Source organism: Gopherus flavomarginatus, chromosome 22 (genome assembly GCF_025201925.1).
Source record: "Gopherus flavomarginatus isolate rGopFla2 chromosome 22, rGopFla2.mat.asm, whole genome shotgun sequence".
In the NCBI taxonomy this organism is placed as follows: Eukaryota; Metazoa; Chordata; order Testudines; family Testudinidae; genus Gopherus; species Gopherus flavomarginatus.
In genome coordinates, this window is record NC_066638.1 from 11,953,725 (window position 1) to 11,967,484 (window position 13,760).

General features: G+C 51.6%; 1 protein-coding gene across 1 annotated transcript in view; it reads right to left on the reverse strand.

The window, feature by feature from the left end:
• Positions 1-6,708, reverse strand: part of E2F2 (E2F transcription factor 2) — a 29,632-nt gene extending 22,924 nt beyond the window's left edge. The window contains exon 1 of the mRNA XM_050932519.1: positions 5,868-6,708. Coding sequence (XP_050788476.1) covers positions 5,868-6,158 — 291 coding nt within the window. The 5' untranslated portion in view covers positions 6,159-6,708. The remainder of the gene's footprint in view (positions 1-5,867) is intronic.
• Positions 6,709-13,760: the final 7,052 nt, after the last annotated feature.

Genomic DNA, 13,760 nt, shown 5'->3' on the forward strand with positions numbered 1-13,760 from the left:
CACTAGATTCGGGGAGCCACAGAGAAAAGTCAAGACAAGAATTAATAGGCAGAAGGGAAGCTGCACTGCAATTCCTTTGAGGTCAGTGCTTCCAAACCTACAAGAATCCCATTCTGATCACACACAGGTCCGGAAGGACACGTGAAACAAGGATGAGGAAGAAAATTTAAAAATGGTGAAACAAACATGCAGAGAGGCATAGATGCATTTGTTTCAAGAATACGTCCTGACCTTCTTCAAGAGTCTTTGTGCTGAGTAGGAATCAAACACATCCCAAAAATCTCTGAATCCGCTTGCCTGCCTCCATCTTGGAGTTCAAGGGCAGATTGTTGCAAGGAGTCATACACCACGTGCTCTCATCAAGCTCCTGTAAGGGAGGGAGGTGCTACACACAGGTGACGGAGGCAGAGAGAGACTAAAGCACGGGTGGGCAAACTTTTTGGCCCGAGGGCCATATCAGGGTTGCGCAACTGTATGGAAGGCCGGGTAGGGAAGGCTGTGCCTCCCCAAACAGTCTGGCCCCCGCCCCCCCTCCCACTTCCTGCCCCGTGACCGCCCCCCCTCAAAACTCCCGACCCATCCAACCCCCTCCCCCCACTCCTTATCCCCTGACAGCCCCCCCCCCGGGACTCCCACCCCCAATCCAACTGCCCTCTGCTCCTCATCCCCTGACCACCCCCTCCTGGGACCCCCCACCCCTAACTGCCCCCCCTGGGATCTCACCCCCTTATCCAACCCCCTCTGCTCCCTATCCCCTGACTGCCCTCCTGACCCCTATCCACATCCCTGCCCTCTGACAGGCCCCCCAGGACTCCCACTCCCAACCCTCCCTATTCCCCATCCCCTGGCCACCACCACCCAGAACCCCCCACTCTCTTACCCAACATCCCCCCCCGGTCCTCACCCCCTTACCAGCAGCAGGAGCTCACAGCCGCAACACCCAGCCAGAGCCAGCTGCGCTCCCCATGCTACCCAGAGGGAGTGGTGGGCCAGAGCGTGGCCACGGAGTAGGGGCCGGGGCCTAGGCTCCCCGGCCAGGAGCTCAGGGGCCAGGTAGGATGGTCCCGCGGGCCGGATATGGTCTGTGGGCCGTAGTTTGCCCACATCTGGACTAAAGGAATGTCGACACTTCGAGCTGGGGGTGAGATTCCCAGCTCAAGGAGGAATACCTGTGCCAGCTCTGATCAAGCTAGTGTGCTAAAAATGTAGCATAGCAGCCAGAAGGGCTGGCGGCTCGGAGTATGCGCCCAGCGTCTTGGACAGGATAGCACCCTGGGCAGCTCACTGCTTGCACTGCTGCAGCTACACTGTTTGTAGCGCACAGGCTCTGGCAGGGTTAGCGTGGGAACCACCCCATTCCTTGAGTGATATGCCCAGAGGGACACAGGGAACCAGGGCCAAGTCAGAGACTGAACCAAAGTCTCCGAACTTGCAGGCTAGCATCATACCCACTGGACTAGCCCTCCTCCTCTAGCTGCTGACATGCCGCCAAGAGACAAAATCCAAGCACTGGCTGCCCTGCACGGCACCCTCAGGTTTGGCTGGAAACGTGATAAGCTTGCATGTGGGAAACCCATTCAGGATTCCCCCAGGGACTGGAGCAAGGTAGAGGGGACTAAATCCTGGTCTTGCGAAAGGGGACGTTTTAGCGAGGACTCTGTCACCAGGATGGAGCCCACGGAATTGACATGGCAGCAAGGAACGAGAAGGCAGGCGGGGGGGATTCTGCACCGATTGGCCAGGCAGCCTGAGGCCCCGGAGGCAAATGCCCCTTTTAGAAAAGCAGCAAAAAATCCCGTGGCACCTTATAGACTAACACATTTTGGAGCATGAGCTTTCGTGGGTGAATACCCACTTCGTCAGATGCATGTAGTGGGAATTTCCAGGGGCAGGTATATATATGCAGGCAAGCTAGAGATAATGAGGTTAGTTCAATCAGGGAGGATGAGGCCCTGTTCTAGCAGTTGAGGTGTGAAAACCAAGGGAGGAGAAACTCGTTCTGTAATTGGCAAGCCATTCACAGTCTTTGTTTAATCCTGAGCTGATGGTGTCAAATTTGCAGATGAACTGAAGCTCAGCAGTTTCTCTTTGAAGTCTGGTCCTGAAGTTTTTTTGCTGCAGGATGGCCACCTTAAATCTGCTATAGCGTGGCCAGGGAGGTTGAAGTGTTCTCCTACAGGTTTTTGTATATTGCCATTCCTAATGTCTGATTTGTGTCCGTTCATCCTTTTCCGTAGCGACTCTCCAGTTTGGCCGATGTACATAGCAGAGGGGCATTGCTGGCATATGACACGATCCATTGTCTACAGCCAAGCACTGAGGTACAATCGCATCTGCCCTAACCCCTCAGACAGAGACCAACACCTACAAAATCTCCACCAAGCATTCTCAAAACTACAATACTCGCATGAGGAAATAAGGAAACAGATCAACAGAGCCAGATGTGTACCCAGAAGCCTCCTACTGCAAGACAAACCCAAGAAAAAAACTAACAGGACTCCACTGCCCATCACATATAGTCCCCAGCTAAAACCCCTCCAACGCATCATCAGGGATCTACAACCCATCCTGGACAATGACCCCACACTTCCACAGGTCTTGGGTGGCAGGCCAGTCTTCGCCCACAGGAAATTTCCACTACATGCATCTGACGAAGTGGGTATTCACCCATGAAAGCTCATGCTCCAAAACATCTGTTAGTCTATAAGGTGCCACAGGATTCTTTGCTGCTTTTACAGATCCAGACTAACACGGCTACCCCTCTGATACTTGGCCCCTTTTGGAGATGCTCACGGGTCAGTGTGACGGAGAAAGCCCAAGAAGGCCTTTTTTCCTCCTCCTGGTTCTACAGCCAGGAGACACCCCCTTCCCTAGGCCAGATAGCTGCACTGCAAGGCCGAGACCCCAAGGAAGGGGGGATTTAAAGCATGGAAAACACAGCAGGGGGGGAAGCAAGAGACCTTTGGGAACAGTGGGGTCCCACCAAGGGGGATGGAAATAAATGCACAAGGGATGCAGAGCGTCAAACCCTCCTGGTCTGCTTATATTTCCACACAGATTGTCCACCCACCAGTTCATTGCCTAGTGTTTCTTCTCTAAAATAGAGGTGTTAGAAAGCCAGCACCTTCCACGGTGCCAGACAAAGGACTCCTTAGGAGGCTGTCTACAAGGCAGGGGGTGGGGAGAGGGCATAACAGCAGATTTAGGGCTTTAGCACTAACAATCTGTCTTAGACCATTCCAGGGCCCAATCTCTCTCTTTCTTAGCACTGTGACCCCACTGCAAGGCAGCTATGGCTGATTAGCCAGGGATGTCATGTGACGTTTGATTAACAGGAGGCACTGTAGTCCAGTGGTCAGAGCAGCCAGTCAGCCTGTAGGGGGTCACTTCCCACCTCTGCCACCGATTCACAACATGATCTAGGGCCAAGTCACTTACCCTCTCCGTACCCCGGCTCCTGCCCATCTGTCACAGAGGGACAACAGCCCAGGGCTTACATGACTATTGTGGGTCTTCATCACCAGGAGTTGGTAAAGAGCTTTAAAATCCTCAGGTGAATGGGGGGGCGGAGGGGGGTTCTGGAAGGAAAATTTGCTCTTTAGGCCACTGTCATGCATGCAGGTTGGTGCGGTAGACACTGCACCTGCACGGAGCCCTGTTGACTCACACATAGGTTTCAGGATCAGGCCCTTAGCGGGGGGCGGGGGCTGTAAAACCACCTCTGCGAAGGCTACGCTCTGCTTTCAGCCTGGTGAAAGGTTTTAGCAGCCTGGGTCTCTCTCGCTGCACACAACAGCCCTCGAAGCTACACGTGGCATCGGGGGAGACATTTCATGTTAAGCTCACGTTAACACAGGCAGTGAAGACAACAAGACAGGTGGCACTGGAGCCCGCTGGGGCCTGCAGGCATGTGGGCTATGCAAAGAATGGATCCTGAGCCAGATCAGCACCCACTGCCAGAGCAGAGCAGGAACCTTATGGATCCAGTGCAGAAAGGGAAACCAAGAGACACGCTCGCAGGCTGCCTTCAGAGAGGAACGTGGCAGAGCCTGCACCTGTCAGGAGGCCTCAGCAGCCACAGGGGAAGCTGCAGCAGCCTGAGGTTCTCCCCAGCCTTCAGGAGAACACAGACAGGCAGCGAGAGAGGGAATCGCTCCCTGGCCTGCTTCAGGAGCAGCAGTTACACGCCAGCCCTCTCTGCCAATTAGCACGGCTGGCAAAGGCCTGCAACAGACACTCGGCAGGGGCCTGCAGAAAGGGAGGCAAAGCTGATGAAAACTGCCTGCCCTACCCAGCGTCTGAGCTCTGCTTTCAGAGCCTGGGGAGCACAGCTCCTAGAGGAAGTGAATGATAAACCGCAGGGCCAGGATCCCACAGCCACGCAACGCCCTTGACTCTTCCCAGGTCAGCCAGGACCAAAGACACTCGGCGCCCCTCAGATCTGGCCCTGAGCAATGGCAGCGCATCCTCCAGAGCTTTCCCTACTTCTGGTTTACAGTGCAATCCACGCCTCCCCGTGATGGCCGGGCTGTCATATATAGCTCCACTCATCATAGGGGGCACGAGCACTTTAAATTCCTACAGGCCATACCGCATCAGACCAGAGGTCCAAAGTCCAATATTCTGACTCTGATAGAGGCCAATATCACACACTTCAAAAGAGCAAACCGTAACCCCTTTCCTCCACCACATCATCCCCCCATGATGGAGAAGTGAGACTAGTCTCTAGGCCTTGTTTATACATCCCCATGTGACTCACGGAGGGAATGTGGTCAAGTGAGGACTTGGGTTCCATTCCCAGCTTTGCTGACTGTGCAACTTCAAACAAGTCGCATCACCTCTCCTTGCCTCAGTTTCTCTCTGTGAAATGGGTATAATATTTTTCTCACACACACACATTCTTACAAAGCGCTTTAAGATCTATAGGTGAAGAACACAAGTTACTAAGGTTGGATTTGCCCTTTAGAATGATTTTGAACCTAGCATGGCAATAGCAGGGCACCAGCAAACTCAGCCATTCCTCCCTCCACGTGTCTTCCTTGTCCAGTTAATGTCCAAATCCTTGCAGTCCCTCTCATGCAGATTTCCTAAGACGTCACATTTCAGGGCATCCCTGCTATTAATATGGAATCCTATTCAAATTCAGTCTCCCCACACACACAAAAAAGTAAGTTACACTCCACTACTGATTTCACCCCACTACAATCCTAGGCTCGGCTCTTGTCTCCACAGAGTCCTGTTAAACTCAGGGGAGTTCTGTACAGGGCTCCACCGTCCAGCAGCAGAGCAAGGGCCCTGCCCTGAAGCGAGCTCAGCTCCACTGAAGTCAATGGAAAGACACTCACTTGTGCCAGGGCTGATTTTGGGTCAGAGCCTAGAGATCAGATGGCAAAGGGCACTCTGCAGGAAGCCGGGTGATGTAGGATTCATTTCCTTAATGCAAGAGATTTTCTATGGCCTCTGCTCTCAGGGCTGGAGTTTCTGATGGGCAGTAACAGCTATTTGCAAGAACAGAAAAGAGGAAGAGGACAGCAGCTTTTTGTAGGGGGTAAACTGGAGTGGAGAGGAAGTTGAGAAACATACGAGCCGCTGTGCTGAGACTTATAGTCTAGTACCAAGCCATTAACATTTTGCACATTAAAGACATCCCAATCCTCAGTACACTAGCTAGTGTTTGGTTTTAATAATGTCACCCAATACAGTGGCATCAGAGCACCTTGCCAGGAAGAGATTATTGAATCACACATTTTGCCTGGGTTCAGACTCTGCTACATCCAAGCGACACCAGGCCCAACACACAGCAGGTTTGAAAAGGGCAGACAGACGGGGGGGAAAGCACAAGGGTACACAGGGGTCAGACACTTTACCGGCAGCCTTCCTGCAGAGGCAGATCGGATGGTTTTGATTTCAGGTCCATGAGGGGTAGCGTAGAGACAGCTGCCCCTGGATGCGGGGGCAGTAGCCACACTCTGAGGGTACAGCTTCGTGAAATAGCTGGCCGGGATGGAGTGCATCTGAGGGCTGCTGAGGCTGGATGTCACCAGGTCTGCAGAGCTCATCACAGGCATGACTTTCTTTTGCTGCTGCTGCTGGGGGAGGCAGGCAATGGAGCAGCCCCCCCTTTCTGGGGCTGAAGACACTCCCTTTACTCTCAGCATTGTTCAGCCATTTAAAACGGCGTAGCATGCAGGATCAGTGAATGGCCCCCAGTTTCCAGTCTGAGGCTGTCTTGGGGGAAAAAAATCAAGCCGGATTTTTTGCTATAATGCATTGGGGGAGGAAAAGACTAACGCAGCCCCTGAATAAAAAATGACTGTTTCCTTTCGCTCTCCTCACTCAGGAAGAAAGCTCCAGCCCCCTCCTTTCTTTGTGGAAGATCCTGTAGCTGACCGGCCCGAATTTGCAGCTGGCTGTTTTGATACAAACACACAATTCAAAGATACTGGTTGTCTCCAGGGGACCGGGGCTTTGTAGCGCTCAAATGCCCGTTCACTGACCCAAGCCTCAGCCTGCAGGAGCTCGGTAACGTGCAGGTTACTGCAGGGGCTGGTGACTTTCAGCTCCCAGAGTGGGAATCGACTCCCAACCAAGCGTGCTGCATTTTTAAAAAGTGAATAATAAAAATCACCCCCCTAAATCTCTGCTCTGGCTGCTCCTCCTCTCGAGGCCCCCAGCGTGGGGGGGGTGAGCAGCATCAAGCCAGGGGGAGCTGCGCCCCCCGCCCGGGCCCGGGATCCGCCCGAGGCCCCGCCACCGTCTGGCATGGAGCGGCTGCCCCTGCTCGGCTGCCTCCCGGCGGGGCTGCAGCGAGCCGGGGCCGGGATGGGGCCGGATTGGAGCGGGGGCGATGGCTGCGGAGCGGCCCCGGTTCTTTCCCTTTCCCTTTCTCCCGCGGCTCCGCTCGCTCCTCGGCTTTTTTTCTTTTCTTTTTTTTTTTTTTTTTTTTAAGCGCCAAACTACGTGCCGCGAAATTCGGATCTCCCGCGGAAAAGCCCGCGCCCTGATTGGTCGCTGCAACGCGGGGCGGGGCCCCGCCCACCGGATTCGATACATTCGGGCGAGGAAAGAGGCGGGGCGGGCGGCTCTTAAAGGGGCCGCGCACGGCGCGCGCTCTTCTCCCGGGGGCTGGCTCTGCCTCGGGCTCGCCCCCTCCCGACGCGCCGAGTAGGCGTGGCAGTGGCGGGAGGGGGCGTGTCCATGCAAATAGAGCGTCTGCAGCCCTCCCTCCGCCAACGAGTTAAAGTGACCTGGGCTGGGAGCAGCTGTCAGACCTGTGGGGGGGGGGAGGCTCTTCTGCAAAGGCTGCTCCGCCCACGCACTCCGCTGGGATGTGCTTTTGTTGCAAACAAAGTCCTGAGGCAGTCAGCCAGAGAAAGCAAGGGGTAGCTGGGTTTCATAATGGCAGGGCAGCATGGCCAACAGGACTGGGATCCCAGGGGCAAATACAGGGAGGGCTGGAACAATGTGTATAGTGGGGGGAGCTGAGAGCCATTGAACCAAACTGTAAACCCTGGATAGGATGGGAACTACATCATGCGGGGGGGGGGGGGGTAGCACCGTTAGTCCCAGCCCCTATGGGCAAATGTGGCCTTTCGAGACTCTTTGGGATAGGGATTATCTTGCTTGTACAGCACCTAACACCATGGCACCTGATTCTGATTGTGGTCTCAGGAAACTATTGCAATGCAAATTGACAGGGGCCGCTCTAGTTATAGGCAAGCTATTTAGCTGCCTAGGTTGGCGGATTACTGAGCAGCTGCCTAGGGCACCCAGACCAAATTTTGAGTGGCAGTGCAAGCCCCTGCACTAGGTCCCAATGCCGCTGCCTCAAATTTGGCCTGGCCACCCCTTCGTCGTGACGAAGGGGCAGTCGGGCCAAATCTGAGTGAGTTGGGGGCAGCCCACTGAAGAGTTGCCTAGATTAGCAGAGTGTGTTGAGAAGCCTCTGCAAATAGGAACTAATAATCAGTCGCATGCCATGGTGAGCTCATATGTCTCAAGAACATAAAGCAGAAACCCTGGAGAGCAGATTAATGTGGCCTGATGTGGTAAGGAAGGCAACTGTGTTTGACCCAAACACCTATTCATTGTTATTCTGGGATGAAGAGTTTATGCTGCACTGCCCTACCCTTTGCAGTCGTATATGTGGGGAGGGGTTGTGAGCAGATCCGTCCCTTGGGTAGGGCAAATCGGGGCGACCACTTTGACCCCCACACTTTGGGGGGCCCCGTGGGCCAGTGCGATTGGCCAGCGCAGTCGGTCCTGGAAGAGACGAATCTGTCACTTTCACCCCGGCCCTGCACCACCTTAGGGACGGCCCTGGTTGTGAGCTAGTTTAAATTAATGGGTCTCAATCTTTTCCATACTGGGCCATAAGTGCTGGAACTAGGGATGCTGGAATTGGCTCTCAGCACCCCCACTATACAAATTGTTCCAGCTCCCCTGCACTGGGCTTCCCTTTTCTGCACCAGGACACCCACGCGCACACAATCCCCTCCCATTTAGCCTCTTTGTTCTGTGTTTGTACAGCCCCTAGTACAATTGGGGTGCTGATCTAATATAAACAGAAATAGCCAAGACAACCCTCGCATTTAGCAATATACGTCGAGTGGAGCGGTCTCCAACTTCTGACACCTGTTCCGGACCCCTGGGTTGAGAAGTACCTGGGCTTAGGTACTAGGTCTCCTACACTGTCAGGCTAATACACTTCTCCATGCAGACACAAGTCACACGGATCTTTTAATTTTTACTGGAAACAACATAGGAATAAAATATTCTATCCACCCCACAGGAGATGATTCCTAATTATACCTCTACCCTGATATAACGTGACCCAACATAACACGAATTCGGATATAAGGCGGTAAAGCAGCGCTCCGGGGGGGGCAGGGCTGCGCACTCCGGTGCATCAAAGCAAGTTCGATATAACGCGCTTTCACCTATAACGCAGTACGATTTTTTGGCTCCCGAGGACAGCGTTATATTGAAGTAGAAGTGTACTTGTGGGTGCCCAAGTGAGCAGGCTAGGAATTGTCCCTGGTCCCATGTTAAGTGATGCTTTGGTCCCTATCTTCCCCATTCGCTGTTTTCAGTCTGATTGATTGTTTCGTTGGGGAGTCTTTGTTATTTCAGGTTTCAGAGTAGCAGCCGTATTAGTCTGTATCCGCAAAAAGAACAGGAGTCCTTGTGGCACCTTAGAGACTAAGAAATTTATTTGAGCATAAGCTTTCGTGGGCTACAGCTCACTTCATCAGATGCATAGAATGGAACATGTAGTGAGGAGACACATTATATATATAGAGAGAGAACATTAAAAGGTGGGAGTTGTCCGACCAACTCTAAGAGGCTAATTAATTAAGATGAGCTATTATCAGCAGGAGAAAAAAATACTTTTGTAGTGATAATCAAGATGGCCCATTTCAGACAGTTTGACAAGAAGATGTGAGGAATGTCTGAGCCATTACACACATTGAATCTCTTTTCCCATGTTAAGTATCCTCCCACCTTTTCATGGTCTCTGTATGTGTATATATCTCTCCTTAGTATATGTTCCATTCTGTGCATCTGATGAAGTGGGCGGTAGCCCACGAAAGCTTATGCTCAAATAAATTTGTTAGTCTCTAAGGTACCACAAGGACTCCTGTTCTTTTTGTTACTTAAAACTTTCAGGAAGGAATTTTTAGGGTTGTTTTAGCTTCAGGGAAACAAAGATTTGGCAAAGTGTGTGTCTAAAAAGCCTTTATTATGTATCATTTCAGTAAATACAGAATAAATATTATTTCTATTGCAGTAACATCTAGAGACCCAAACTGTGCCCCAGCGTACGGGGAGCTCTACAGACATGCTAAAAAAAAGTCCCCACCTTAAAGTGTTTGGGAGCACAAACAGAGGGGGACGTGACTTGCCCAAGGTCAGTAGCAGATAGAGGAATAGATCGCAAGTCTCTTGCTGCCTAAGCCTGGGCCCTAGCCACAAGAGACACCAATTTCCCACACAAATGGATCAGCTGTGACTGAGGTATGGGCCAATGTCTCATCACTGCCCTCTACGGGCTGACATGCAAAAATCTGCCTGTTTGAAGTCATTTCACCCTACACTGGCTGGGCCAGAAGGCGAACATTTCCAACCCAGGTGCCTAAAACTGGTCTCCTAAATCCTAAACAGAAGACTGATTTGTAGAGGTCCCAGCCCCCGAGTGAGGTCAGGAGATCACCATCAAAGCTTCTGTTTAGGTGCCCATTATGAGACCACTAGATTTGACAAATTTGGCTATAAACTAATGTAGCAAATGGAGAGTCTTGCTTAGTTCAAAGAGAAAAGTCTTGTGTCCCCTCCCTGAACCAGGCCAGCAAATGGGACATTCTCTGTCCCCTCTGTCCGTGATCAAGCCAAATGTCATTACTCTCATTCCCAATCAGGTAGGCGGAATGGACCACTTTTCCACAGGCAGCTAGATTTCAAATTTGGCTATCTTACGAGGTGACATGATTGGCCCAAGTTTCAGACTGTGGTCTTCTTCGCTCCTGCCTGGAATGTAAGCTCTTTCAGGCAGAGCCTGTCTCTTTGGCCTGGTCTACACAAGAAAATTAGGTCGGCATAACTACGTCACTCAGGGGTATAAAAAACTGAAGTCCTCGTGCAGACAGCACTGGGTCATTGGAAAAATTAATCCATCATCCTAGCTCCTGGCTCTCGGGGAGATGGATTCCCTACACCAACAGCAGAACCCCTCCCATCACCGTAGGGTCGTCTCTACAATGAAGGTCGACAGCGGCCCAGCACTGTCCCTTGTAGTGTTTGAAGTGTAGACAGGCCCTTTGTGTGTGTAGAGCAATGAGGCTTGTGGCAGGGTGCCATCTTCAGAGCACACTCTCTTACGGCCCCTAACCCTCAGTTCCCTCCTGGGTCTGCCACCAATTTTTGCACAGTCCAGAGTACTTAAAACAACAGTCCCCTTTGTCTAATTCTTCATAACCAAGTCCTTTCCACCCTGACGTCTCTGCTGGGGTGAGGTCTTTCAACCATCCTCACCACTTAGAGACCAGAGTCAAACCAGCTCAGGCCTTTTCCCCATGGGCTGGCAGAGGTAGGAAGTCCTTCTCCTGCTAGCAACTCTCTCGCTATGAAGGAAGAGGCAGATTAGACCTGTCCTCTTTCCCAGAACTCGTCCTGTTGACTGAGAGAGAGAGAAGAGCTTTGTCCCACCCTCAGGACAAGTCTCCTGGTCCCAGGCCCTTGAAGAAATAAAAACTTGGATTTTCCTCCAGACACTAATACCCTGGGATCACTTTCTCTCTCCCAGCATCGGTTTTTGCCTTCCTAGGCCCCTCAGCTGCTCTAGAATTTCCAGAACACGTGGTTCCGGAAGATCACCACGATCTCTTATAGGGGACAAAACACAAGACCCTGATCTCGCCTGGAACCTCTAGACGCTAGTGTAATAGAAATAATAATTGTCTTGCTGCTGTGATTGGCAAAAGGTATTATCTGCAGCCTGCTCAATCACTTTCTGCCAGGGTGTCTCATTTTGACTCTCTAGTTTTCAGCGGGTCTGATTCTGAACTCTTTGCAGTGTTGGCGTGATCGGGTTAGTCCCAGGATATTAGAGAGACAAGATCGGTGGGAAACATCTTGGATTTCTGAGTACATTTCCCAGGACGGAAGAAGAGCTCGGTGTCAGCTCAAAAGCTTGTCTCTCTCACCGACAGAAGTGCGTCCAATAAAAGAGATTCCTTCCCCCACCTTGTCTCTCTGGTTCTGAACTGCTCTTATATGGTTAGGCCAAGATTTTCAAAGGAACAGGAGAGTTGAGTGTTTAACTCCTCTAGGTTTCTTTGAAAATCTCAACCATAATTTTGCCCCCACTTTGAACTACATTAAAATATCCCTGCCACCAGCCACCTGAGACTGCAAGGCTGGGCCGAGACTCTGGATGATAACGTCGCCCCTTTGGCCCCCAATGCCTTGCAGGGTCATTCCCAACAGGATGAGAAATAGCTAATAAGAATCAGGTCTATGCTTGGTGTGCTCTTGTCCGTCTACACCAAACTGTAACCAAAACCTTGTTTCCCTGAATCCAGCTACTACAGGCAGCTTCCTTGCTCAGAAATCCCCAGGTCTACTGCTCCAGCGAGTTCTGTGCCCAAGATTCTGTCCCCGCTCAGTTTCTCCTCATGCTCATATCCTCATCTCCTTCTCCTGGCTTTCCCTGCCAATACACATGCAAGCCTGCAACCAATACCCTAGCCAGGGAAACCCTTGAACCCACATGGCTTAGCTCTGACCTGCCAACATGCGGCCTATTGCCTTGGGCAGTAGCCCCTTAGTCCCCAGCTATTTTTACTACACAAAGGAGTTTGATTGCTCCCTGTGTGGAGCCTGAAAGAAAGGGTATCCCCACTGGCTTCAGGGAGGTCTGTGATTGTCTTTGGGCTGGAGACCTCCCTCCTCCATTGGCATCTTACAGAATAACACTCATTAAATGTAAGTAAAAATTCCAATACCCACATGTCAATCTGACAAAATGTCCATCCGGTTTGACATTGAGATGTGATAGCTCTTCTCTCATCTTTCACTACCCCGGACTCTGGCAGTCCATCTCCAATCATGTTGAGAATGGTTTGATGTGGCTGGAAAGCGTCCACACTTGGGACCATTAGCCTATGATCTGCATCCAGGTCTGGAGTGTGCTATGCTGCACGTGCAAAGGCTTGTTACGATTCTGTTCACTGTTTTTCCCACTGCAGTGCTACAGGACAAACGAGAAGATTTCCATCCCACACAATAGATCTTAAAAGGCAGGGGGCCTAGGGGTTAAAAGCTTTGTTAGACATTTGTGTGCGCTGCCATTCATTGTGGATCTGGGTATTTCAGAGTGACGTTAGCACCAACTTCCTCACACAACACCTGTGCAAAGCAGACTAGCAGATTGTGCGTCTGTCGATGGCCACATCGCACAGAGGCCTGCAAGGTGCTGAGCGCGCTCAACTTTTCAGGGTCAGAGGCTGGAGTGATCAATGTCTCTAATCTCCTACCCGCCTGGAACAACTCTGTGCTTCGCTTAAGGGCATGGCTACCGTGCTTGATTGCAGCTCATTAGACATACAGAAACTAGCTTTAATCTAGCTAGCATGAGCACCAGTAGCTGTGATGCCGTGTCCGAAACCCACCCGAAGCCCTGGATAATTACTCACATGGCTAGCCCACACAAAAGCCCGTGCTGGCCCGGTTCTGCTAGATTAAAGCTATTTTAGATATGTCTACACAAGCTGTGGTCATATTGTGACAGGATCCCCGGGGTGCAGCCTGGGACCGTGGGACTGCTCTGTCCCCTGAACTCTCTCCAGCCTGGGCTGTCTCACACAATGCCTTGCTAGTGACCAGCAGCAAACCCCTCCAGGTGCTGTGATCACTCAGCACAACAGCATGTGGAATCCCACACCCAGCTGGATTGCACGAACGCTCCCAGAGCCACTCATGAATCACACAGAAAAAGGCACCAGAGCCAAATCCCACCAGCTCCCAGCACTATACCTCAGGAATATACCATCTTGCACTGCTCAAGATGAGAAATGCAGATCTATTAATTAGCTCACCACTTCATCAGTGGAAAGTGGATATACACCAGTCTTTGCAAAACCTGAGCAGATTTGCCGCACACTTCATACAAACTCACTGGTAATGATAAACAGTTAAACGAATTTATTGACTACAAAAAGATAGATTTTAAGTGACTATAAGTATTAGGCAAAAAGTCAGAG